The sequence below is a fragment of the Notolabrus celidotus genome, chromosome 20 (assembly GCF_009762535.1).
Source record: "Notolabrus celidotus isolate fNotCel1 chromosome 20, fNotCel1.pri, whole genome shotgun sequence".
NCBI classification, from domain to species: Eukaryota; Metazoa; Chordata; class Actinopteri; order Labriformes; family Labridae; genus Notolabrus; species Notolabrus celidotus.
This window is the reverse complement of record NC_048291.1, coordinates 6,105,275-6,133,186: the sequence shown is the minus strand read 5'-3', so window position 1 is coordinate 6,133,186 and position 27,912 is coordinate 6,105,275. Positions and strand designations below refer to the sequence as shown.

The 27,912-nt window shown below is 41.6% G+C and overlaps 1 protein-coding gene across 1 annotated transcript; it reads right to left on the bottom strand.

Moving 5' to 3' along the window:
- Positions 1-27,912, bottom strand: si:dkey-89b17.4 (zinc finger protein 646). The gene is made up of 5 exons (XM_034710842.1): positions 27,701-27,912; positions 13,858-16,635; positions 12,611-13,720; positions 10,574-11,433; positions 1-642 (listed from the first exon to the last, which is right to left on the bottom strand). Exons 2-5 carry the CDS (start codon positions 16,428-16,430, stop codon positions 215-217), a joined length of 4,971 nt encoding a protein of 1,656 aa, XP_034566733.1. The 5' UTR covers positions 16,431-16,635; positions 27,701-27,912; the 3' UTR covers positions 1-214.

Here is a 27,912-nt window from a genome sequence, read left to right as displayed (position 1 = left end):
TTCAGAGTGATGGTTTACTGATTCAGTATTTGCAAGATGCAAATTTGCTGGAATTTGAATTCAGTGTGAAATGTTCCGGTTTGTCAGACCCTCAGTTGCTTACAAGATTCAAACCCTTCTCCAGATCAAACCCTCCACACAGTGTGCCTCCAAAGAAGATGCATCCTGAAGCTAGACGTAGAAGAACGGTTGAAAGAAGAGCTGGATGGGACGTCTACATGAAAGGTCTTGAGGGGACGGTGAGGAAGGCAGATAATCTCCCTCTCGACAGAGCTGGACCCCTCCAGTGCACCTTCATGTGGTGCCTCAGGTTGGACCGGGACGAGAAGTGTTTGTCACACTGCTGGCAGGAGAACGGCTTCTCCTTGGTGTGGATGCGGCGATGGCAGATGAGCGCCGTGGACACCCGGAATGATTTACCACAGTCGGGGCACTGGTAGCGTTTGGGCTCGGTGTGGATCCGTCGGTGGTTCTTCAGGGACATCAGGTTGGGGAACTCTTTCTGGCAGGAGTTGCAGAAGTAGGTCCCGGTCTTGTGGCTGTTCTTGTGGTTGAGCAGAGAGCTGGCGTGGCGGTACGAACGCCCACACTGAGTGCAGGGGAAGCTCCGGGTGCCGTCGGTGGAACCCACCGGACTCAGATCTGAGGAAGACAAACAGCAGGGTTTAGTTCAGACGAAGTGCACCGAAGTGAACTGTTACACAAGCAGGGAACTGATTCAGAACTGATGTGACATATGATTGACAGCGGTGTCTAAAAATAAAGACCCCCCTTAACCACGACCAAAACGTCCACCTGCAAACCTCCAGAGTCCGTCAGTTCAAGTCCAGTTTGTTTATGGAGAATCGCTGAGCTCTGCAACCAACTACAGGCTTACACAAAATGTAGAAGTACAAGAAATCAAAATTAGAACACGAAAAGGTGAAAACAATGACATCAGAATCCCAAAGTAAAGTTCTGCTCAATAATGACAACAAAATACCACATATGATACCACATTTACAAAAAAAACAATGAAATCAATATCTGGCATTTACAGAGCTCCTTATTACAAGTTTGATTCTTAAGACACTGATGACATTAACAATTCTGTGATTACATTTCACATTCATTTCTGCATTTAACATTTTTCATTAAAACAGATTTGAGAAAAAAAACTCCTTATTTCAACTGATTGAACACATTTTTAAATTCCAATTGTTCAAAAATGTAAATGAAAACAATGCAGAAAACCATGGAAGCCCATTCCTGCCAATGTGATGGGATGAAATGACATTCTTTTTATTATTATTATTGAGCTTTTTTAAAATGTATTAACACTCAATGTTATGACTACTCTCAAAGTTATTCTTTGAATCTCAAAATGATGTAATCTTAAAATAATGATAGGTATTTTTAAATTAAGAACATTTTCAAAAATAATGACTGACTTTTCATCCATTAAAGACTTGGTGAATGTAAACTAATTAAATCCTTCTCAAAACAATGACTCCATATCTTGATAAATTAGTGATATCTACAGTAATAAGACAAGCTTTTTCAAACATGTGGCTCACATATAAATGAAGTTATTTATCTCAAAATAATGTCAATCTACAGACTAACATAGCTCCAAAAAATGACTACATGATAACTTTCTTATATTTCCATATTACATATTTAAGAATAGTAACAAAGAATCTAACAATACATTTCCTTTCAAAAAGACTCATTCAAGAAGAGGATTCATTGTAAAATTATGCTTTTTCTCAAAATGATGAGACTACCTTAAAATATTAAATATAAAAAATAATGAGAAAAATTCTCAAAATATAAAATAACATTTTAATAATACATAGTATAAGAATAATGACTTACATATCTCAGATTAATTACTCTGTGTAAATAGTAACAAGTTAAAATTGAAAATTTCAAAAATTCTGAACTGTACATTTTTACATCAATTAGTTTCATAAGATCGTAAGACTTCATGAAAATACTGACGTCCTTATCTTTGGGGTAAAAAGATTAACGCTAGGTCATTATTTTAAGCTTCATAGTTTCTCATTATAATATTTTGTTCAGTCACTGTGGACTGAATGGGCTTCCGTAGCATGAAGATATGAACGGATGATTTCAAGACGAGTCGGTTGATTAATTCGCAAAAACAGTCAGAAGAAAAGAAAACAGTTTAAGCAGGCAGGAAATAGCTTTTCAAAATAAAACAAGACTTCATTCATGTTTACAAGGAGATGAACAAATGGTTTAGACATGGTTTGATCCTGTTTGTTGGCTGGTTAGATTTGAGCTGCGTGACTGAGGGATGTTAAAGTCTGACCTCTGGTTACATGGTTACAAATCCACCATAAAGAGTTATTACACACCAATTATACAGAACACATGACATATTCAATCAATCAATGAGGAGAAGAAAGTGAAATAGAACACAGACAAAGTGATGAACAGACTGGTAACTTCACACAGTGGACATTGGGAGTTTGATTTATTAAATGAGGAACAGTCACCTTCATGGTTATTGGCTTGTTTTATTTCAACATCAAGAGAAGTGAATTTTAAATATCCTGGTGTATTGGTTTGGTTTTAATGGATGAAGCTGTTTTGCTGATACTTCAAAAAATGTTTGATTTTGAAATAAAGAAAATTTGATTGAGAGCTGAAATGATGCAAAATAATGAAAGAAACATTACAAACAGTCATCCTCACTGGTTTGTTTGTTGTTCAATCAATAGTTTCAACTTTCTTCAAACACAAACCTTCATCAGAAAAGCACAGACGGTAAATTTCAGGTTTTATGATTGAGGTTTGGTTTGTAGAAACTGATCTCAGTTGTTAGGTGGAGAGCAGCTTCAACACAACTTGTTCTTCCTTCATATTTGTCAATCAATCAGTCAATCTTTATTTGAACTCACCAATTCACAAAAAAATGATCTCCACAGAAAGAGCAGGCCCAGACCGAGCTCTTCGTTATATTATTTATTAATGAATAAATAAAAGAAACCTCAAGACTTAAAGAAGTTTTAACAAAGACACTTCCCTTGAAGCATAAAACCATTTTAGTTATTTGACAAACTGTTTTTCTTATGATCTCTGAAAATTGGAAACGTTTTTTTTTCATGTGAAAGTATCAGCAGGTTACGCAGAATGTAAGAGGACTGAACACATTGGAAGAGTAAAGAAGAATCAGCCCCCTCCAAGTTTCAGAAATCTTTCTGAGTCAAAGATGTATTTAATTATTTATTTCAGTGAGTTCCTTTTCTCGTGTGTTTTTGACAGAAACAGTGCTGTACATCGTGCAATAAGAACATCCTACGACCTAGCTGTAGCTTCATAAAACTTTTGTTCTTGAACATTTGCACCGTCTGTTTCTTAGAGTGATTGAATCTTTTGCTGTGAAATCCAACCTAAGAACTTGAAAGCATCAAACGTAGCAAAAAATCAAATCCCATATATTTATAAATCACTGGATGATTGTTATTGTTGCTCCAATGTGTTCTTTAATTTAATGCTGCGGCAGCTACATGTGCAGCTCATTTTGCTGACTTCATTCATCTGTAATAATACTCCATGAAGTATTTACTGATTATATTCTAACAATAACACATGTCAGGTGCATGAAAATATTGCTCTTGTTGGTTGTTTTATGAAACCCTGTTCTCTCTTGTAGTGAATATCTGGTGTTGTAATTTAATCATGAGTGACTTCCTGGTCATGTGATGAGGTCCTGATGAAGATGTGATGCTGAAACATACGACGGACTGGGCCAATGACTAAACTTTGGTCTTTAAATAGAACATGTTGTGTTTTTTTTATGTGTTGTATCAAACTCAAATCCAAATAAAAATAAGAAAATCTCTGTAAATATTTGATATCAAACTAAATGTTGAAGATGGAACGGTTCACTTTCTGTCAGTTTATTCACAGCTTAGATTGTTGACTTTTAATTGATCCTTTTTTTCACTGTTCTTTCTAATCAGGCATTTCAAATCTTCCATGTTGGTTGTATATGTTTCTGTGAGCTTCAGTTCACTGTGTTTCTGCAGTTTTTACTAAATCAATGACTGGCTTTAGATTCAGTGTGAAACAGTGCAGGTAAAGACGGGTGTGGAGTCTTTATTGGGTACACCTTTACAAATGAATGCAATCCAATCAAACATTTAACCCATCTTTCATGCTGTACTTCCGGTGTATCTAAAACCGGGTTCATTTCCTTCATCTTTGTGGCTCTAAATTAAAAATGGCATTTTTTTTTCAAACTGCAGCAGTTAAACAATCTGTAATGGCTGCAACATAATCTCAATTGATCAAAGTGTGTCCACTAAAAGTTCGAATTCCCTTCGCTTACAGGCTTAGATTGTTATTCTTTTTTAAAGGTCATTTCTGGACTCTTATGTCTTTATTTTAGAGACAGGATTAGAGTTGGAAAATGTGGTTAAGAGCCCTTGGTTGGAGTTGCTCACAAGCCATCTGCTTTGAAATTGCACAACCTAACTGACCAGCAGATAGGCAGTATAGGACAACTAATTCATTCAGAGTAAAAGTTTAAATTACTGTATTTTTCAATGGAGTCTTGTCTCTTTACAGAGAGTGAAGCAACCGCTTTTTCTATTGCAAAAATCATCCTGCTCTTTAACAAAAGCCCTTCACATATTGCAAAAATGGCAGTTCAATGTATTTTAGTGTTGATTGCACAACGCCATGATATTGGTGTCCCATTGTCGCGATTTGACATTGCGCAATGGTGTTGCGGCTGCTAACGGTAAATCCACACAGGGTGCTATCCTGCCCTGTCCTGCCTGCTCTGCCAGCTCACAGTAATGTCGACTAACATCTCTTTCACTACCTCTGAAGCTCACACAGCAGTGGGAAAACTCCCTCCTACTATCTAGGAGCGTAGATAACGCACCTTTAACTGGAAATGTGAAAAGGGCTGCAAAGGTCTGTCATATAGGGATCCTCCCTGTAATGCTGCCAGACTTGTAAAATAAAAACCTGAGCCTGTCAGGGACAGACCTGGGAGCCTTTAGTGGATTACATCCATTGGTTACATAGCAGCCACTACTGCCTGTTTCACTCAGCCTGAGAGAATCTGAAGGAGAGATTCCCAAACGAGGGCAGTTGCAATGAATCAGTATTGATGGTGTCATCATTTTAATAAAAAGGATTACTAGTATTGTGCTAAAACAAGGGTTCCCAAAGTGTGGGTTAGGACCCCCTGGGGGGTCGTGAGACACTAATGGGGGTCATGAGATGTCTTCCAGAATTATTATTATATTATATGTTACCCATTATAGTAAAAAAAAAAAGACAAAAATAGCTCAACTTGAAATAAAACCTTGAAAATATAAAGTGTGATGAGTTTTCTGCCTTTCTTTTTTTGCCAGATGACTCCTAAGTTTAGGATTAGTGAACAGTTAATTATCAAAAGCATCAGTAGCAGCAGGTTAATTCATAACAGCACAGGAAACACAGACACATGCTCATATAGGTAGGCTTATTTTCTGCAGACCAGCTAAATGAAGTCACATTAAATTACTTTGAGGGACAGTGGGGGTCGGGAGTCTTTGGCACCTATATTTTGGGGACTGAAAAGTTTGGGAATACCTGTGCTAAGAAACAAACATACAGTGATACTGTGTAGCTAATTAGTTTGTGGTAGGGGGTAGTACGTTTTTTATCATCTGCTATAAAACTGTGGGTCGACAAAGAAGCAGCAGCAGAAGAAGACTCAATAACCAGCTAGCTAGTCTCTACCAGTGTGTGTCTTCTACTGCAAATAATGTCGGAGGAGATGACTGATGTAAGTGAAGTACTCGACCCAAACACAACTAAAGCCTCCTTGACAATGTTCGTTTTTGGGATTTTGTAAAAAAAAAAAAAAAAAGATGGGTAATTTTGGACGTGTAATGCAAAATCACACGCAGAGGAACACAGCAAGTTTTTTTTAAATTAGCAGTTTCTGTCAGGAGGCTGGTGACATGGATCAACAAAACTATGAACATTAAAAATGGATATGTTAGTCAATTTATTTTAGTAAAGATCATGAAGTTACATGTTGCTCCACTCATCTTGCTATTCCTTAATTTGACTGATAGCTTGTCTACATTTTTTGTAAATATCAATAAGTTTGTTTTTTTCCAACCCTGTAATTATGAATCAATAATTTGATATCTTGACAGCCCTAATTTGAGCCAAAAAGAAATGGGTTGAAAACATTTGTCCAACCCTTAAAATTAACACCTTTCTGACTGCGTGGACATGTCAGAGCTTCTTAAATGCTGGGCTGTTTCACTGATCTGCATCAGACCGGTTCAGGTGACCCTGATAAGGCGGCCTCTGAATGTCAATCAGAGAAGAAAGGATTGAAAACACTGACCTCAGCTGTGTTTGTTTTCAGCTATTTATTTTCAGTACTCAGCAGTAAGGGTTATAGTATATGGACAAGTTTTTCTGTTAAGAAATGAATTATCAAAACATAGTTTATAAAAGTGTATAGTAAGCATTACATATATATGCATGGAAACAAAATGTTAGAACTCAAAAACAAAAAAAAGGGGTTATAGTTGTTCCAAACCAATCTTTCTTCTTCTTCTTCTCTCTAAAATCTACTTGAAATGCAGGCGGGAAAGTGTGCACTCAGAAACCAAAGTCAAACATGGTGGAGGAGGAAAATGCAAAAATAAAAGTAGAGAATGTACAGTTATTATTTCTGTGTTCTAGATCAAGATCACATCGACTCCTACAGCACTTGACGGTCACTGCACGGCTTTGACTTTTTCTTTTTTTTTTTTTAAACTAGCACCAGTGCTCCTGAAAACGCTGACAAACTGTGGTTTTAAACACACACAGAGGCTTTCAAATAGTCATAAAACGCAATTAAATATGAGGAAAAAAATAACACCAATAAATACAAGAGGTTACCATAAAAGTGTAACATAAAAAAGGTTCAAATGATGAGGACTTAATGCACTCCTTACAGAGGAGGATCACCGAGTCGTCCCTTTTAAACGCGAGTTTGATTTTGTGAAACAGGAAAAAACAGGGGCGGAGACTGAGGCAGAGGGCGGGGTCAAACTCGGTGGCGATAAATATGGAAGAGAAGGATGATGGGAAGGCTTGACTGAGAAAAAACCGTCACAACATCACTTGGTAAAGGCAAGAAAAACACTTTCCATCGTGTACAGTTCCGTAAATGTTCACAGAGTCTCAGAGAGTCCGTCGTCTCCACAGAACGGGGGCATTGTGGATAAAAGGGGGGTTACATCAACACAGCTCTAAACTCACACATCCTAAAGACTAGCGCCGTCCATTACAAGTGTTAATAGTAATAATAATAATAATATAAATAAATGCATTACTACAATGATGTGTCGTCTTTTCTCCTTCTTATAAAAGAGGTTCTGCAGAGAGTACAGTCAGAATACGATACGATACAAACAGAACCGATCAATTTACACCTCCCTTCACTCCTGGGTTTTCTTTTCATTGTGGATTCTTTTTCCTTTTTTCAGCCTGCAGCCGTGTTCAGCTGCATGTTCGAGACAGAGATCAGGGCCAGATGGGATCACTACAGATATCAAAAACTTAGATTCATGTCCTGTTCTTACACACAGATTCAGACCAACAGCTGAAGTAACAGGATCGCAGTTGTGGGAATTTGAGAAGCAAGGAACTTAATTAAATATGCTGGCAGAGTCGACGCAATACCAGAATATTGAACTCTGACAGAACTGGTGTAAGATGAAACGATAAGTATACCTTAGATTTCAGAGCAACAAACAGGTTCAATTTGTTGATTTTGATTTTCTTATTTTGGAAATATTATGGACGTCAATTATTGTGCAGTGCTCTGAAGCGCCCTCTGAACAGTCCACAGGTAAGGACGAATAAACGATAGGGACTGAGTGGCATCGCTTTCTCTCTCCTCTGTTCTTTATTAGCAACACACATAAACTGATGGTGTGAATCTTAAAGATGTGAAAAGTTTAAAAACGGCTTGTGTTTGCAGGAGAGTTATGTGTGTAGTGGCTTGTGATGGAGGGCGGAGCAGCGAGACACACCATGCAGGTAGAGGTGTGACTTCAGCAGCTGACAAACTAAAGCCTTTCTGAGGCTGAGTGTGGACGCAAAAGTTTGGCAAGAGGTATCCGTTGTGAAACATAAAGATAACATTTTATGATTCGGCTTCTTCACTTTGCACCAAGCTTCAGTGCTTTTTGACACTACTGAATGTGAAAATATTTGAGATTGTATCATTTGAAAGCATGTAAGATTGAAAAGGTACAGAGGTTACAAACATTTTGACATCATTATGTGCTGGTGCCTGCTGTAAAAATATCTGATTGACAGATTCCTTTCTTTTGTAAAAATGGACTTCAGATGTGTTCAGATCTAAAGTCATGTGATTTTTTAAACTTGTATAAGTCAAGCAGGTCTGACCTTTTGTGTTCATTTGCACTGGTTTGAATAAACCTGTGATTATTTACCTTTCAAGAGCCATCAGAGAAACAAACTAAAAGATACTTTTTCTTTTTATTATTACTGGCATTTAAAGACAATTTAGAGGATGATAGGAGACTGAAAACAGATTTGTAAAAAGCCAAAATTGGTGATTTGACAGACCTGCAAGAGGAGAGCCGGTTTCACTCTGAGAGAATCTAAAGGATTCCCAAACGAGGGCTGTTGTAGAGTCATTATTGATGATGACATCTTTTCAATAGACAGAAGCATTAATATTGTGCTAAACCAAGGGTTCCCAAATAGGGGGTCGACTCATGAGATGTCTTCCAGATTTATTATTATTTTTAATTATCTAAAAAAAGTACATTTTACTCATTATAGTAAAAGATAGACAGCTCAAGTTGACAGAACTCTTAAAATGCTTGTTTTCTTTTTTTTCAAGGAAGTTTGGAGCGATCATCTGATGTGATTGATTCTAATGAGACAATTACACCAAGTCTCACATGAGTTGGAAGTTAAAAATTTGCTGTATTTAGACATCTTTCAGATGTCTCACTAATTATTACAATTGTTTTGAATCTTGAGTCTCAAAATTAAAATCACAATTTCCCCAAAATGATGAACTTACTCCTTTTACTGGAGCTTTTCTTCTTTACAGGATACATTTTTCAGAGAGGTGAAGCTTCATAGTTTCATTCAAAGTACCTTTGTGTTCTTTTAAAATTCACATTCTTAAAAGTTAAGCAAAGAAGTTGCTTTTTTTTTTTAGCTCTAAAACAGCAAATCAATATCCATTTATTGATGAAGATGTGTTGCAGCCCCAGCACAAGCTACGAAGGAAGTCCTTGAGCTGAGATTGGTGACTCAAGGCCCTTTACAACAGACATTGATTAATCGAAACGCATCGCTCAGGAAATTAATAAGCTGAGTACGTAATTAAACTTTTAACATTTAACACGCCCACATGCTTCCTGCTACTGCTGAATCTGTGTGTGAACAAGGACTGTTTGGAAGCTACAGGGACATGAAGATCACATTAGTGCCGCAAGACACTCACACACTTAAAACAGGACTTTAGTTAACCCATCTTCAGCCATAACAGCTCACAGAAGTCCTTTCTGTCTCCAACGAAACCATGGAGGTACAAAAAAGGAAAAACAAACCACCGCTCCCTTTACCAGGACATCAACTACATGTTGGTCACACAAATAAAAACAGTTTGAACCTTGTTGAGACCGACTCAGTCAGAATATGGATTGAAAACATTGTGACAAAGGCCACGAGAGAAAATTCCATCAAGACAAAACCTCTCTTAAACCAGGATGGGGGCAGGGAAACGGGAAAACCAACTGCAGCAACGGACCAATCAGCTTCCAGGGTTTAAATGAACAAGATGGCTCATTACTGGAAAACAAGCAGCTGACTTCATCACGCCTTTCTCTGGACCCTGACAGCAGCTCTGCCCGACACTCAGTCTGTCACTCAAAGTCTCTACAGCCGGACTCATCAGTGTGAACGAGCTCCAACAAACAGTCTGTGTCAGCTCAGTCTCTGCAGCTGTGCGAGGCTTCAAGGTCCACAGGTTCACAGAGCGTTACAGGCGACATGCAGCAGGAAGTAAGGCAGGTGTAGTGAAGTTCATGTAGTTTATGACAAACCACAACATGTCTGTGCACAGTTCATGTCTGCCTGTGAGTCAGTCTATGTGCGATAGTCAGACAGATCTACAACCACAGCCTTGTGTGAACGTCTGCGATGAAGCCGCTGGAGGTGTGTGTGTGCACGTCCTCCATTTGCTGTCCTGTGTGCGAGTGTGTGTGTGTGGGGGGGGGGTGAATGTGTGTGTGTGTGTGTGTGTGTGTGTGTGTGTGTGTGTGTAGTGTCCATTTTGTGTTCTCCCTCCTGCTCTGTGTTTGAGTCTAAGGGCCCTGTCCTTCACACACACAACAAACACACATGAAAATGAGGAAGAAGAGGGTGAGCAGAAGGAAGAGCTACGTTTTGGCACCTCCAGAAACCTTGGCATGTGACTGCCCCCCCCTCCCCCTGCCTATGTCTCACCCACACACCCCCCTCCCTCATCCCTTAGCTTATATGAAGGGGCCGCCGGGCATACCCAGGAAGTTGGCCGGACCCATAGCCATGGGAGGGGGCGCCGTGGAGCTCCAGTGCACCTTCATGTGGTGCCTCAGATTGGACTTGGAGGAGAAGCGTTTGTCGCACTGCTGGCAGGAGAACGGCTTCTCCTTGGTGTGGATTCGTCGATGGCAGATGAGTTGGGTGGACACCCGGAACGATTTGCCACAGTCAGGGCACTGGTAGCGTTTGGGCTCGGTGTGGATCCGTCTATGGTTCTTTAGGGACATTAGGTTGGGGAACTCTTTCTGGCAGGAGTTGCAGAAGTAGGTCCCGGTCTTGTGGCTGTTCTTGTGGTTAAGCAGGGAGCTGGCGTGGCGGTACGAACGCCCACACTGGTCGCAAACATGGGGCTTGATGACCTCAGCGTTAACCCCACGACTGCGGGCTTTGGTCATGCTACTCGGGTTGAGTCCTTGCTCTTGCATTAAGGTGAGGTCCAGGCCAGACCCCCAGCCCAGCTCCTGGGAACCCCCTGGTCGGGGCTGCTGGGTTCTGGGCTGGCGGGGCTGCGGAGCCTGTCCATGGGTGATCTCCATGTGGAGTCTGAAGCTGGCATGTGTAGGAAAGGCTCGCTGGCAGGACCGGCAGGTCAGCTCCCGCTGCTTCTGGTGGACGCGGCGGTGGTTGTAGAGCTGGGAGGAAACACGGAAAGCCTTGCCGCAGTCATGGCATCGGTGGCGCCGTGTCTCAGAGTGGATACGGCGGTGGTTCTTCAGGGCAAGCAGGTTGGAGTAAGTCTTGAGGCACACAGCGCAGTGGTAGATGCCGACAGTGTGGGTGTTCTTGTGGTTAAGGAGGGAGCTGGCATGGCGGTAAGAGCGGCCGCATTGATCACATCTGTGCAGAGACAAACAACGAGAAACAAGAGGGGAGGACGAGGGAGGAGAATCAGGGACAGGAGGACAGAAAACAGGAGATTAGTATCTGGAAATGGTGTCATTCACTGGTTTTCACTGTTCTAGCCAGGTTACTCTCCGTTACTGGTTACCACTTTTCTTTAAAACTAAAGAAATATGTGAACTACTCGTCACTAAGATGTTGCACATACAGGTATATGATCTGAAATCCGGCTTAAAACTTTTAAAGAACACTATTACAAAGTGGTGTACCATAGAAAGTTATGATTTCTAGACAGGTCATAGGGAGGAGGACTGCTGGGTAGGGAAGGGGGGGACATGGGAAAAAAAAACTATGGACAAACAACTGGGATTCATGTAGGGAACTGGGAGGTATCTGCTGCTTCCTGCACTGCACAAATGAACACAAGCTTCAAACAGCTTCTTTCACATCTGAAAACTATTTCAGAGACCTTCATTCACAGCTTTCTTTGAATTAATTTGTAAAATCTGAATGCAATGATGGAAAAATCAATCAGAAATGCCTTAATAACCTCTACAAAGCCGAACTGTAGCTGCAAAAGGAATCGTTTGACCATTACTTATATTAACCCTTTGACATGTGCAGTGCAGCTAGCTCCAAATACGTCCTACTCTTCCCTGTGAGTTTAGTTTGCCAAGACGTCACAATGCAAAAGCCCCATCACATAACTGTATTTTCTACTCAAATTATTGGCCAGTATTTAGCACCCAAGAGAACACACACAAACAAATCAAAGACTACAATCAAAATCATTACAAGAGCAGGGAACACACAACATCAATACTTAATATTTTGCCAATATACTACACACTACTTTATCTGTGTCAAAGTTTGCTAAGAAAACAAAAGCATGAAAACAAAACATCTGAACATGAAATGTTGATTGTAGGTAGCCTAGAAAACTCAAGTGTGTGATATATATTCTAACTGAAAGCAAACAGGGTTGACTTATCTGGTCTCTCCACTAATTCAATTTGTCCAAACTTCAGAAAAATCCGAATTCCGGCACGCGAATGGTCCCAAGGAAGCCGGATTGGAGATCATATACCTGTAATAGACATGTAGAGACCTAAATTTATCTTCACTATTTTCTTTTTCAACTTCGAAGAATCACAAACAACTGACGAGAACTCACGTGTACCGACACTCTTCTCCCTCTCCTGGGGGTGCAGTGGCCTTCCTCCTGACTTCCATGCCTACCTGGTTGTCCCCGCAGCGGTGCCTGGCCAGACCGGATCTCCCCTGGAAACTCTTGCCACAGGTGGGGCAGCCAAAGGGGGTGGCACCTTCCTCATGGACCTTCTGATGGTTACGGAGGAACCTGGCCAGACGGAAAGCTTTCCCACATGTGTGGCAGATGTGCTTCTTCCTCTGCGTGTGGATACGCATGTGGTTGCGTAGGGCCATGTAGTTGGTGTAGGGCTTGTCACAAAAGTTGCACCGGAAGTTGCCTGTCTTGTGGGTGTGCTTGTGGTTTAGCAAGGAGCTTGCATGTTTGTAGGCACAACTGCACAGGTCACAGGCGTAGGGTCTCTCATCAGAGTCCAGGTCCACAGAGCTTCTCTCCATGCTGATGTTGGTAGAGCTGTTGGTTGAGGAGGATGAAGGCAGGTGCTGGGCTGGGCAGTCATGGGCTGCAAGTTCATCAGCTGTGGAAAAGCCTTCACAGCAGCCATCGCACTCAAAGTCCATCTGAGCCCCGGGACCTTGTGGACCCTTGCAAAGGCCCGCTGTAGTGTGAGTAGCTAGCTGTCTCTGTGTACGGAAGCCTTTGCCACACTCTTGGCAGTTGTGCTTCTTCTGGGCAAAGTGGAGACGTAGGTGGTTTTTCATTGCCAGCCTGTTGGGGTATGTTGAGTTGCAAACATTGCAATGATACTCCCCAATTTTGTGAAGGTTCTTGTGATTAGCCAAGCTGCCTGCATGGCGATATGTTTTTCCACATTCTTCACAGGAGAAAGGCCGCCGTCCAGTTTCAGATGGATCAAACTTCTGGGGCCTGGAAGTTCCAGCTGAGGAGTAAGGCTTTTTGAACCCTTGGTGGCTGTACTTCACACCCATCCCGTGGCCCTTTGATGTCTCTCCTCCCATAGTCTGTAACTGTGATGGGCCAGCCTGCTGGAAGCGGGATCCATTCGGGCCAGACCGAACAAGACCTTTGGCCCGGTGCTCCTCATGGAGACGTAAGTGGTTGATCAGCTGCTTTTGAATCTTGAATGCCTTGCCACATTCTTCACACTTGTGCCTGCAGTGAGAATGAACACAGTGGACAGAGATGAAGAAAACATTTAAGAAAATAGGAACAAAAATATTTTGAGTGTGAGGTGCAATACTTAGAAATCAACTGTGACCAAAATGAAGATGATTGACCCTGGAACCTACCTTTTTAAGTCAAAGTGGGTCCTTTGGTGATTTTTGAGAGCCAGAAGGTTGTAGTAGCGTTTCTGGCACACCAAGCATCGGAAGACACCTGTCTTGTGAGACTTCTTGTGGTTAAGGAGTGAGCAGGGGTGTCTGTATCCTCGTCCACATTGGTCACATTTGTGTGGCTTGTCACTTTGGTCAACCAGAGGCCTGCGTCCATCCCCACCAACATCACGACTTCCTCCAGCAACCCCACCACCAACACCATCTCCTCCAGACATCCCTTTTGCTCCATTATGGCCCTGCTTACTCATTGAGCTGCCCCGATTCTTACCAGGGCACAAATGGGTGATCAAGTGGTGGCGGTCAGCAAAGAACATTCCACAGTCAACACAAATGTGATTGCGTCCATCCATTTTGTTGTTGCCATTACTTGTACTGCTTCCAATTCCCCCTTGCTGTCCGTCTTGCCTTTGAGGGCCATGGATTAACTGGTGATTTAAGAGGTCCTGCTTTCTAGAGAAGCTCTGACCACAGGTGGAGCAGATCATCCTCCATTCCTGCTCTATGTTGGAAGGTCCTGGCGCTGTTGGGTTATTGGCATGGCTACGCAAGTGGCTCCTGAGGGCTCTGAGACTAGCATAGTGGTTTCCACACACAGAGCACTGATACACTTCTCCATCATCATCATCTTTGTCATTGCTCCCCATTCTCTTGCCTCCACTCTGTGTGTATTGTCGTTGGCTGCTCCCTTCTTTCAGGTTGCTGGAGCTACCGGCAGGCAGGGAAGTTCCACTTGAGCCGTGGTAATTCATGTTGCCCATGAAACCGTTTGACATGTTGCCCGGCTGCTGTTGGGGCTGCTGTTGGCCACGGCGGGGACACATGTGTGACTTGATACCAGATACATCTCCATACATCTCACCACAGTCTGCACATACATGTCTGTCTGCCTGACGGTGAGAGGAGTTGCTCTGGGAGAGCGAGCTGCCATCAAAGCGATCGTGGAAGTCAAGGGAGTCCAGCCCACTGCTGTGTCCAGCATCTGGTACGAAGTGGGCAGCATCACCAAGATTTCCTGGCAGTGATATTGGAGTTGTAGCACCACTGCCTTCCTGGACATAGCTCTGCTGGGAGTCCAGGGTTAAGGGCTCTGGGGACAGCCAATCATTACTGTCATTACCCAAAGGCTGGTTGGCGCTACGTCCCTTGTGGCTCCTTAGGTGACTGTGTAGCGCAGCTAGATGTGGGTACTGCTTACAGCAAATGGTGCACTGATAGTGGCCTGTCTGATGGCAGCGTTTGTGGTTTACCAGACTCCCTGCATGCCGGTAGCTTTTGCCACATTCTCCACATTTAAAGCGCCGCTCTCCATCATCTGGAGAATTGGCCTGGGGCACACGGCCTCCTGAGGGTGAGTTAACAGAGCCCTGAGATCCAGAGCTAAGTGTGTCTGAGTTCAGGATGGAGTTGTCCTGGCTATGGGAGGCAGGGTGGGGATCATGAGTCAGATAGTGGACTTTCAAGGTTTCCAGATCTGGGTGTCCTGCGCCACAATATGCACACGTGTAAATGGGATTGTTGACTGGAGGACCCATTATTGGATCATAGGGACCTCGTTTCTCACTGGGCAGGGGGGGAAGGGGCAGAGGGTCCCCCAGGGCAGGGGTGTACCCTGGGGTTCGAACCGCACTCAGATTGTGAGGCATGATGCCAGGGAAACTGCGTGGCAGTCCAAGGGAGGGTGAGGCTGCGTTGTGCAGCAGGATGTGCTCCTGGAAGTCTGCTTTATTCGGCAGCGCTATCTGGCACAAGTGACAGAAACAGGACGCAGTGTCGTCACTCTGGGATGACTGGGCACCACTGCTGCGCTCCGAGTTATGGAGACTGCTGCTACTGCTGCTGCTCACCATGGATGCTCCGGGAGTCTTGAACTTCGAGTGAGTTCTCTCGTGGCTATTTAGGGCAGCCAGGTTGCTATATTGTTTAAAACAAACAGAGCACTTAAAAGTTCCTTGCTGGTGACACTTCTTGTGGTTCACTAGGCTACCGTGGTGCCGATAGGTTCTGTCACACTGATCACACTTGAATGGTCTGTCCCAAGCGTCGTCAGATTCAGGGGAGGCTTTTTTTCTGTGGTCGTCTGTCTCGTGGCCTTGTAGGACACTATGTCCCATACCACTATTGTTCAAATGAGAGCGACCAAACCCGTCCGAGAGGTCTTGGGCGAGGCTGTAGTCCCTCTCGTCGTGACTTGCTTCTTCGGGTACTTCTTCGCTCTCTTCTTCTGCGTGCGCACTACTAGGGGACAATGTATGGATACGAAGATGATTTTTCAATGCTACTGCGTTAGGGAGGGTACGAGTACAAACTGGACACTGGAAGGATCCTACTTCGTGAGATTTTTTATGATTCGCTAGGCTAGCTGCGTGCTTGTAAATACGACCACACTGTTCACACTCAAAACGTCCAGTCTCTTCTTGCTGATAATGTGCTTTCATATGTTCTAGAAGACTTGGAGTACTCGGACAAACCATATCACACTCTTTACAGGGGAAACCCTTGGCACGACTCATATCATGCATTGCCATAGTACTCTACAGCAAACTGGTTAGAGGGCCATCACTGTTCACAACGAAGTAATGAACAGTGATGTTAGTGCGGTGGAGGAGGGGGCTTAGCTCTTCAGCTGGAAGGGGCCATGGAGGCTGTTTTCTTCGGTGCAGGTCCAGCCTATCTAGGCCCACCCTGGGAGATGGTGGGCCTGCAGGGGTCACACCAGCCAATGAGGTTTCACTGTGGAGACAGAAAAGGATAGGGTAAGCTTAAGTTTGACTTAAACACTTTGTTCATGGTTTAGCATAATCACCATCTCATCACAATAAAAAAGTATATCTGAACTGTGTGCGACTCCGAATACATAACCAAACTGTCAATAAAATGTCTAAAGCAGAAAAGATTTCTTTGTTTGGGGGTAAAAATAAAAATTTGTCCAGTGGTGATCAGTGGTGTTAATTGCTGAGCCTTCCTCCATAATAAAGTGGTTTTGTAGGTAGTTTATGATTGTTATTTGTAGGTTTTTAATGTGATATCAATATTGTTAAAACAATGTTAGCTTATATTTGCCTCATAAATGCAGTATGAGACTGGCTCTGTTTAATATTTCAATTTAAAGCTTTTGACATAAAAAAGGACATGAACTTTGGACTGGCACTGAAGGTACATTAATCAGAATCATCACCATAATGGATCAACCTGAGAATTATCTTCTGATATTATTGAAAAAAAATCAGGGCGACCATGATTTTTGTCATTTATACAAGAAAACCTTGGTAACAGTTTGATTTCCTAAAAGATTCCAGACAAAGACAATTTCAATCAAATATCTTCATATGTTACATGAAGGTAATCAAATCTTAAATAATTCACCTTTCAATTTTGTCCATCTTATTTTGAAGCAGATTATAACCTTTGCATCTTATATAAGTGGGGAAAAAAGCGGAGGTGTTTCTTCAGTACGTGCACCACCTGACACCAATGTTCAGGACACACCTTTGTTGATACAGTAAAGAGGACAGGCTGTAAATCCTCCACAGGATCAACAAACCCCCACAGCTGCCACCCACCAGCTTCATCAACTGTCAAAGATACAGCAGCCTGATTTCACACCAGTGAAAGTGCTCACACTAAAAAATATTGGTGGTAGAAAGCACTAACAGCAGTGCAAAGACTGGACCATGGTAAGCATGCAATCTTCATCCCTGATCAAGAGGCTTCTGATTTGGTCGGAACCGATGACGCACCAAAATTTGATACTCTGCTCTGCTTTATTTATTCTTCAATCAAATAATACAGATTTAAAATGCATTTTATCAACATTTTATTTAGTGTAAAGTGAAAAAAAGTTTCTTGAAAAATGTGGTTTGTTTTACAGAAGAGGAAGGAGAGCAAAAGGAAAATAAAAAAGAGAGTTGCAGAAGAAGACAGCCCGTCTGTGTGTGTGTGTGTGCATGATGTTGCAGTGAGGCTGCTCATGGTCTAATATTGACTCTCTGCTGTTTGTTCCTGACATCACGTGACGCTCTGATGGAGGACGCTGCACCTGCTGACACTGTGAAATGATGAAGAGTAAACTGAGAGAGACTCCAGTCTACATCACAGCTCCAGTGCCCTCTACTGGATTGTTTGTATGGGGAACATTTCTGACATATTACTATTTATATCCCTCACCTCAGAGCCACAGCTGACACACACTGACCTATCAAACAGGTTTATTATAAGATGAAAAAATTAATGAGACAGATTTATTAAACTGCAGCATAATATTTCTGTGGTTTCAGATTCTGTTCTTCTTTGTTGTGTATTATCTTTATAGAAAAAACATGCGACTGTAAAACAGGTTAGGTTACGCCTTACTTTACAAACCTGCATTGGAAAAGACTACATTATACATTTTACACTTATGTGTTTTTTTTTATTATCAACCTAATTTTCATTACTCAAAAAAGACAGTTTAAATTTTAAGACAAAAAAGTCTACATGCCATCCTTCTTTTTCCCCTTGTAATGATATTGTCTAGCTTGGTTGCCTTGCTCTTTTAACTATTTGCAGCATCTTGGACATACCAAAATCTCAATTGGAAATTCCTAAAAACCAAACAAATATGTTGATTGCAACATCTAATGAAATATAATGGGCTTATTAAATTATATTTTTGGGGCATTTTCACCTTTAATGGATATGACAGCTGAAGAGAGACAAGGAATGTTGGGAGTGGAGAGTGGGGGAGGACATGCCGTAAGTGGTCAAGGCTGGAATCAAACCTGCGACCTCTGCAACGAGGGCTATGGCCTCTGTAAATGAGGCGCGCGCTTAGACTGCTACGCCAATGGGCCCCCATGTAGCAATGCTTAAGGGTTAAACTTTCAACAAATATTTAAGTAGAATCAAGTTACTAAAATAGGGGAAAGTTTATGAACACAAAAATAAATGTGTCTGCTGTTATTATTACACACAAAAATACACACACTAGTTTTCTAGTTGTTTAAATCAGGGGTTCCCAAAGTGGAGGTCGCCAGACACTAATTGGGGGTCGCAAGATGTTTTTGTTTTCTGCCTTTCTTTGTTGCTGGATGACTCCTAAGGTTAGGACACTTAATTACCAAAAGCATCAGTAACACAGTTAATTCATAAGAGTACAGGAAACAAAACCACATGTGCATGTTGGTAGCTAATTTTTTGCAGACTAGCAAAATGAAGTGTGAAGCTACATCAAATCACTTTGAGGGACAGTGGGGGTCGCAGGTCTTTAGCACCTATATTTTGGGGGTCGCTGGCTGAAAAGTTTGGGAACCCCCGGAGATCTGTTTTTATTTTATTGTGTATTATTTTTTGTATCTATTTTTTTTTTTTATTATTCCTTATTCCTTTTTGTGTTTTAAATTTTTTTTTTTAAGTGTTTTATTATGATTTATATTCTGACATCGTTTTATGTTGTGTGTGTTTAACTTATTTTACCTCACAGTGCAGCACTTTGCTCAACTTGATTGTTTTTTTAAATGTGCTATATAAATAAAGTGGATTGGATTAGATGTCTTCTGTAATCTATGCCTGTTTACATCCAGATGGTAGAGCATTATAGCATCATGGCAGTCCCCAATGACCGGAGCTGCAGCCCTGGCGAGTGGCAGGAGGCTGCAGCTTAAACACAAAATATGGCCAGAATTTCAGCCCTACAAATAATACAATTATTAAAAACATGTTTCAACAATTAGTTATTCTGGTGCCGATTTATTTAATTGTTCTGTTAACTAAACATGCACAGTCCAAGTCTGCAGGGCCTCAAACAATGAAACAAAGCACACACGCCGAACACACACAAGAGTCTGGGATCAGATCAATAGCTCCTTAAGGACCAGGGGTGATTAAAGTGAGTCGATGTCTGTGGCAGTTTTAACGGGCTAATCTGTAATCTGTTACAGATTACAGCCAGCAGCCATGCTAATCTGCACAAACCTTTCTCTTCCACACACACACAAGTTTCCTCTCCAGGAATAACACACAGCCTGAAGTAGTTTCCCAGACTTTAAACACAGACCTGTGACTAAATCCTGGACAGGTAAAAGTGAGAAAACCTTTACTGTAATACCTGACACACCTACGTAACACACCATCATAAACACTCATACACTATCGTACATTTGGAAGGTTTACTCTGAATAATCTGTCAGTATTTCTGTGTGTTTGGTTTCCCTATGTGTTGTTGTGGTTACTCTTGAGATGTGGAGGTTTTAAGACAGAAAAAAAGGGGGAGTGTAAAGAAGGAAATGGCAAAAGAAAAAGCTCCTCGTGAAGGAAGGTAGTGAGGTAGCTACAGGGGAGGAGGGGGAGCAATGAGGGAAGAGTGGGGGAGGGGCAGTGGCCTGGTCGGTTTGAAGCGAAAGATGAAAAAGGAGAGCGGTGGAAAATAAAGGTGTGGGGGCGGGTTTGATTGGCGGGAGAGGAAAATGGTGGAGGGGATTGGAGGGGAGGAGGAGGAGGGGGACACACACAGACATGCTGCACTGTGACAGGTGGGAGGGCTGGGTTGAAGATAAGAGCAGGTAGAATTACAGACACTGAATCAGGCAAGACCTGTGATCGATAAAACAACGTGTAAAAGAACTGATGATGAGAAGTAGGAGATGGAGAAGGAAACAAAGACGTTTGCTTTGGGCTGTGTTGTGTAAATGTGAAGTTTGTTTATCTGCCTCTGAACTATTTAACTTGTTTAGCAATTAGTTGAACCTATTTTAACAATTAAAAGCTACAACATTAAATTTGATATTTTGTTTAGTCACGTACAATAAGATAGTGACCGCTCTGATGTTAAGAAAATCTAAAACAGTCACACGACTGGTAAAGGTTTTTCAGATACAGCATTCAGTCTATGGCTGTTTTTGAAACCCCCTGCTACATACTACCCACGAATGTAGTGTGCAGTACGTGCGTTTGAAGATAGTATGTAGTATGACTGTTTTGTTGGATCTGATCTGCAGGATGCTGGGTCAGGCGTCGCTGGATATCCGGTTTGGGAAAGCGGAAGAAAACAGCAGCTGAGCTGATAGCGAAACTGCTTCTGTAGCATTCACTTGGATTTAAAAAGTTAAGAAGTGTTGGTGCGCTGTTGGCATAGCGGTCGAAAGCCCTTGTTACAGAGGTCGCTGGTTCGATTCCAGCCTGGACCATTTACTGCAAGTCATCCCCCACTCTCCACTCCCCACATATCCTGTCTCTCTTCAGCTGTCCTGTCCATTAAAAGGCAAAAATGCCAACAAAAAAAGTTAAGACGTGGTTTATATGGAATCTAATAACTTTCAAAGCACCTAAAAACTGAGTGCCCCCCGTCATATATGGAAAAAAGGAGAAGTGTAAAGTTTGTAGGGAACAGTACACGAGGGAGACTAGTCCGATGCATACTGAGAGATTTGCCCGAATCAGTACGACATCCGGGGAGTTTTGGCATACTGCAGATTTTGCTCTTGTTAACATACTACTGACTTTTGGCCCAATCAGTATGTACTACTATACATACTACTACTATTATAGTAGGCGGTTTCATAAACAGCCTGTGTGTCCAGTTTTTCAGGATAAAGCAGCAGCTTTTTTACTTTTATGTTTTAGTCTGACTCTGAACTCTGAGGTCTTCACTCGCCAGCAGTAGTGTTATAATAAAAAGGTGTTTTCCATAAAATTAACCTTTTTGCCTCGCTTAAAAACAACCCCTGCTGAGTGTCAATATTCTTATCAGTAAGGCTGTGATCCATGAAATATAACAAAAGGATAAGAATATAAACAGCTGTTTGAAACGCTGTCTCTCACTAAGGTTTCCATATCCACACTTCAACAGTTACCAGTGGTCGTTTTAATTTACACAGGGATATTTGAATGAGGTTTTTGAAGGACTCTAGATTTGTAAGACTAGTTGATTATTCCATTAATCTATTAGAAGAAATTAAATCGTCTGGAAGTCTAGAGACATTGGCGCCCACAATAACCCTGGATTCCAGCGGATTCACACATCCTGCTGCAGAAACAAAGACAACCAGGCTAAGATAAAGCTACCTGGTGGAGACTTCCAAGAAGTACCCCACAAAACACAGAGATAAGACCGTGAAGGTGAAGGACTAGCAGCTGGCATTCCCTGACAGAGACAACTGTACCACGAACTAACCAGGCTACACTCCTCAGTCCTGAGACTATCAGCCCAAGGTCATTTAAAATCTACCGAGCAGAGTCCACCAGACTGGGACTACCAAGCCATAAATAATTAAGCAATCAAACCATGGTAACCTGACTGAGACTCCTAGACAGAGAATGTCACACCGACACTACCTCATGTAGGCTATCAGACCAGGTCGTCCTTACAGAAGCTACAGAGACAGTACGTCAAAGAAAACCAGACAGACTACCAGGCCAAGGAACTTCAAGGCCACATCCATCAGGCGTATGTTCTGGAAACAGATACTCCAGAAACCTTACCATGCTACGACTGCTTGGTGCAGAGACTATCAGGCTAAGGCTACATGACCAGGGTCCACTGAACAGAACTCACAAGACCAAGGCCACCATGCTGAAAATATCTAATCACGGAAGACTTAACTATCAGGCCATGGTTAGGTGACTCAAACGACCAGACAAGAATGCCAGACAGACACTACCAGACCAGGTCTACCTTACTAAAACTACTTGAGAAAACCAGACAGAGTATCTGGTCAAGGGACTTCCAAGCAAAGACTACCAAGTGGATGGTTCCTAGAAAAGAGTACCATGCCAAGGACTTAGCTGAGACTATTGGGACCAGAGCCTACAAAGACTGGTACGCGGAAGCCTGACCTGACCAAAGTGTTCTGGACAGAGACTACTAGGCCAAGAAAATCAAACTTGGACTACCCAACCAAGAGTTAGTATTCCATTAGGGTAAGGTTACCTGACAGACCCTACTGGACCCAGAATGCCAGACAAAGTCTTTCAGTCAGACACTACCGGACCAGACCTGCCTTACAGAGGCTACCTGGCCCAAACAACTTGACCAAGACCACCAAAATGAGACTATCTGACCTAGACAAACAACATGTCTGAGGGACTTCCAGGCCACCAATAGCTTCCCAACAGAAACTAGCAAGCAGCAAACTTGTAAAGCTGAGACCATACCTGATCAAGAGTCTACCAAGCTTGGCCTACTCGACTAGGGTCTACTGGTCAGAAACTACCAGACAAAGGCTACCAGCAACAACTGCCAGACTGAAACTACCCAACCAAGAATAACTAGGCTTTTGGGTCAAAGTTAAGTCTACGTTACAGAGGCTACATTGTGAAAACTACTTGACTGAGGTTACCTGAACGAGCAAACCCGACTGAGACTACCTGACCGAGACAAAACTATCTGACACAAGGACTTCCATGCCAAATCTATCAGGCAGACCTTTCTAGACAAAAAGCTATCATGCCAAGAACTTACCATGCTTTAAATACTTGGTCTGGAGACTGCCAGGGCTGAGAGGGCGCTAATATTAAAATTACTCTAGGACTGCTAGATCTCCTCAAGGAATCCTGGAATCTATGCAAGGGTCCCTGTGTCATACTCAAGTCCAACAAAACAACCAGGGAGTTGCCAGGAACATGCTCAGGGACCCAATCACTGACTCCTGGAATATGTTTAAGTGCTACTAGAACTTTCTAAAAGTCTTCTATAACCATCTTAAGAACTCATGGGACCTCCTAAGAGACCAGGAGAACTTCCTGAATTTGTAACCTGTTCAAGTAAGAACTACAGAATCACGCTAAAATGTATTTTGGGCCCCTTTGAGAATACCTAAAAGCTACAACAATGACTCCAAGTTTAAGATAAATCAAATGAATAATTAATGTATTTGAAATAAAGGATTTTAAAAGGTGTCTTTCATGATGTGTTGTTGCATGTTTTCCCTTAAAACTCCTCAGAATGACCAGAAAGGAAGTTTGGACCACTTCAAAAGTCTACTTAATCATTACTGGCTCAGGTAAGCCATCAAACTGGTAGAACACTTAATTATGTAAAAAGCCCTTTGTCCCCAAGTCAACATTTCAACACCTGGTCAATAAACTGCTTAAAGTTACTGCTGTGAACTATTACAGTATAAATCTGTTGTCTGAGCAGGAGCAGTCCGAATCAGAGCGGCGAGCTGCTGAGTTTAAAGAAGTAAAGCAAAGTGAAGAAGTGGTCAGAGTCAACATGGAGGAGGAGCAGAGCGCGACCAGATGTTTGATGTGAGGCCGGACAAAGAAAAACCAAATAGCAGAGTCACTGAAGAATGTGAAGGCACCATTAAAACATCAAACATGGCAGACCACTTCTTCTTTAACACAGCCTTCTTAAAACTCGTGTCACACATAAGAAAAAAGATAAAAAACATTCACATACTAGAAGTCTAATTTATTTCATTAACAGCTAAATAATGAGTTCTGGTGATAACAAGTGAACTTCCTGTGATTAAATTGATGTTTCAATCACAGTTTGCAGGAACTTGCTTGTAGTTCCACTGCATCTTAATTAGCAATTTAATTATGGAGCTAATGGTTTTTTTAAATCTAAAATAGTTAACAATTTTGGGCTAAAGTAAATGAATGCAGGGGGAAATCATTCTCTCAAAGGAATACAAATCACACAAACTAGATTTGTTATCAACAAAAGTTAAAATCATTCCTTCTTTGATTAGTTGATGACATGTTTAGGTCTCAGGTGTGAGTTTGATTTCCACTGTTAACTCCAGAAATAATTTCACTCTTTCTGATGTTTTGAATCTGGATGAGTAAAACTATTTGTTCATATAAGGTATGAATTAGTTACGAGAGCTGATAATTGTATTTTTTTTAGAAAAAAGCTCAGGGAAGTTGTTGCATGTGTTTAAAGAAGTTTCCTGGTGCATCATCCGCACCTGGAAACCAGAGTTCTGACACTCTTTGCACGATCCACAGGAAAATGAAGTGCATCTCTTTTTTGTGTGCACGCAAAGATTAATAATAATAAATAGCTATGAATGAAAGGAGTGAGAAGTGTCTCAATAAATGTAATTCAGTGTCATTTGTTGCTGCCGTGTAACTTTCTCTATTAAATCTTGGTATCACTTTTTATCAAGTGTACAATGTCAATGTTTTTACAAGGTAGTTTAAACTAGATTCTCATTGTAGAAATTACATTTCTGCCCATGATTTTTTAAAACCAAATAATTTATATGATCATGAAAAGAAACATGCTGATTAATACGGTTTACATATTGCCTATTCATTTCAGCTTTAATAATAAAACACAACAGTATGACACAAAGTAAGAAGAAACAACAGTTTTATAATAAGAGATAAATTGAGGGAATGCAATTACTGACCTGTGCACCCTGTAAATAACACTTTTCTGCTGCTTTATCATTTATTAAAGGTATGCAAGAATTTGCATATCAGCTAAATATTTAGGATCGCGGCGCAATATTTAATATTTAGATTTATATTTAACATTTAGATTCAGCATTTGGATTTTGCAATGATTTTAACTTAATATATTTTTCACAACAAAATTAAATGTGAATTAGATCACAAATATTCCTCCAAGTGTGATAAAAAAAGTGACTTTTACAAATTCACACTACATTTTTATGACCTTTCGGAGCTAAATGTGGAGAAATGTTGCTGTTATTTTCGGTGTGCACAACTTTACGGCGCCCCATAGAGAGGTGTGTAGGAAACTATGACTCAAAAGACAAATACATAGAAATTAACAGAAATTACACATTGACATCAGAACAAGAAACCTTAGTGCATAAAGGTTAAACATGCTTAAAAAATAACTGGTCTGATGCTTGCACAGTTAGAGTAATATTTATATTATGTATTGATGTGTGAATGCATTAAATGAAATTATGTGTCATTACATGTATAATAAAACAATGTTTGCAGTAATGTGAGGGATCCATTTAACCTCATTTGATTTCTTTCGAAATTATTTATCAAGTAAAACGTCTGTTTCAGTTTCTCAGCATCATAGTTTGCTTTCATGTTTATTAATTCTTCTGACCGAGAAACAAACCTCCAGAAATAGTCAAATAATGACCTTCATAAATGATAAAGCAGCAGAAAAGTGTTATTTACAGGGTGCACAAGTCACTAATTGCATTCCTTCAATGTATCTCTTATTATTATTATTATTATTATTATTATTATTATTATTATTATATAACTGTTGTTTCTTCTAATATACTTTTTTTTGTACCTTTGCATTTTATTACTAAAACTGAAATGATTAGGCAATATTTAAATCGTATTAATGAGTTAATTTCTATTTATGATAATTTAAATTATTTCCAGGGAGGAAATAATTAAACGCAAATGCTTGGTTTAAAAAAAATCAAGGGAAGAAATGTAGTTTCTTAAATGAGAAACACTAGTTTTTAAAAAAGTGACTTTTAAATTTCACTGGGAGCTAAATGTGGAGAAATGTTGCTGTTATTTTCAGTGTGCACAACTTTACAAATTGCAACTCCATACCTCTCTATTCTGTTCCTTGTTCTACAATAAACTACAACATGTTCCTGTGCATCAACAATGTGCAAAGATATAATTCTGCACACTAATCCAGCACAGATTTTCCAAATGAAGCGTCTCATTCACAGATTTGAATCGTTCCTCTCTGCAGCAGCAGCCAATCAAAACGCCCTCTGTGTTTTTTCCTTCAACTTTTTTCTTCCTCTGCTGATAATGTAAACAAACCGAGTGTGCGCTCCAAAAAGCGCCTGATTCCTTAAAACTGCGCTTTAATCACAATCACAAACCCTGGATGTGTTTCTCTGTGTGTGGTCCCGATGTGGGATCAGGTGGCCTGAAGTCAAACCTGGTGCAGAAATAACCCGGGTCTAAATACACATGCGTTGTTTTGATGCATTTAACATTAAACTCCTTTTTCTGCACATTTCAGTTTCCATTATTACAGAGAGGTTTGGCTCAGAAACAGCCTCTGCAGCAGCAGCAGCACGGCTCCCTGACCTTGGCCCGTCTCCTCTCTCTCTCGGGTTCAGCCCCAGCGTGAATTTATCGGGACAAAAGCGGAATTCACCCCCGACACACGGCCGACATTTCCTGCTGCCGACTCCCCGATTTCACCGGGGGAGCGACACCCAAGCCCGGCTGGAACAGGCAGCGGAGCGTGGTGCACGGGGAGGGAGGATAGCCGTCAAAAAAATACATGCAGAGTTTGCAGTTTGTATCCGACATGATGCTCAGACAACACCTACAGGCAGCCCACTTTCACTGAGACCCCTTCTCCATCGGAAAATGGCTTTCGAGCAGCAGCAAGCCATTTTCCCCCTGCTAACGCGCTAGCTCCTTTTTTTTTAGCCCCACAAACAAACCTGCGTGCACAAATGGAAGCCCGCAGGTGCGTTTAGCTCATAGAAATAACATGTAATTTAAAAGAAAGTGGCCGTACTGTGTTTTCAGGCTTCAATGCAAAAAAAAAAATACCTGCAAATGTTAAAAAACAGACGGATACACGGCCGAGCTAATGCTAACAGTGCTATTAAGCTAGCTAGCTCCCCCGCGATGATAGAAATGGAGTAAAACGGAAGTTCACAACAACAGTAAACAAAAACACACAAACAGTATTAATACAAATGCAAAGAGTGAATGAAAGTCTTAAATGTTTAAGCGAACAGAGGCTGTGCAAAGTGACGCCGCTGCATGAGCTCGTAGAGGTTAGCAGGCTAGCCCGGAGCTACACAAAGATCTCGACGAACACACCGCGGCCCCCCTTTCATGGAAAACCTCGTTTTTCCGCCGTTTTCCGCTCCACACTCACCCCTCAATCGGCCTCTTGCGCCCGCAGCGTGGACGATGCACGGCAGAAAAAGATGCAAAATAATGCAGCTTTCACGGATTAGGCATGATTATTTGTTTTTCCTCCTCCTCTTCTAAGCACCGACTTTTGGTTCTTGGCTCTTTCCCTCTGCTGCCGCCGCTTCGACACTTCCTGCCGCTGCCGCTGCTAGCCGCGCGGAGCCGGAGCGTTAA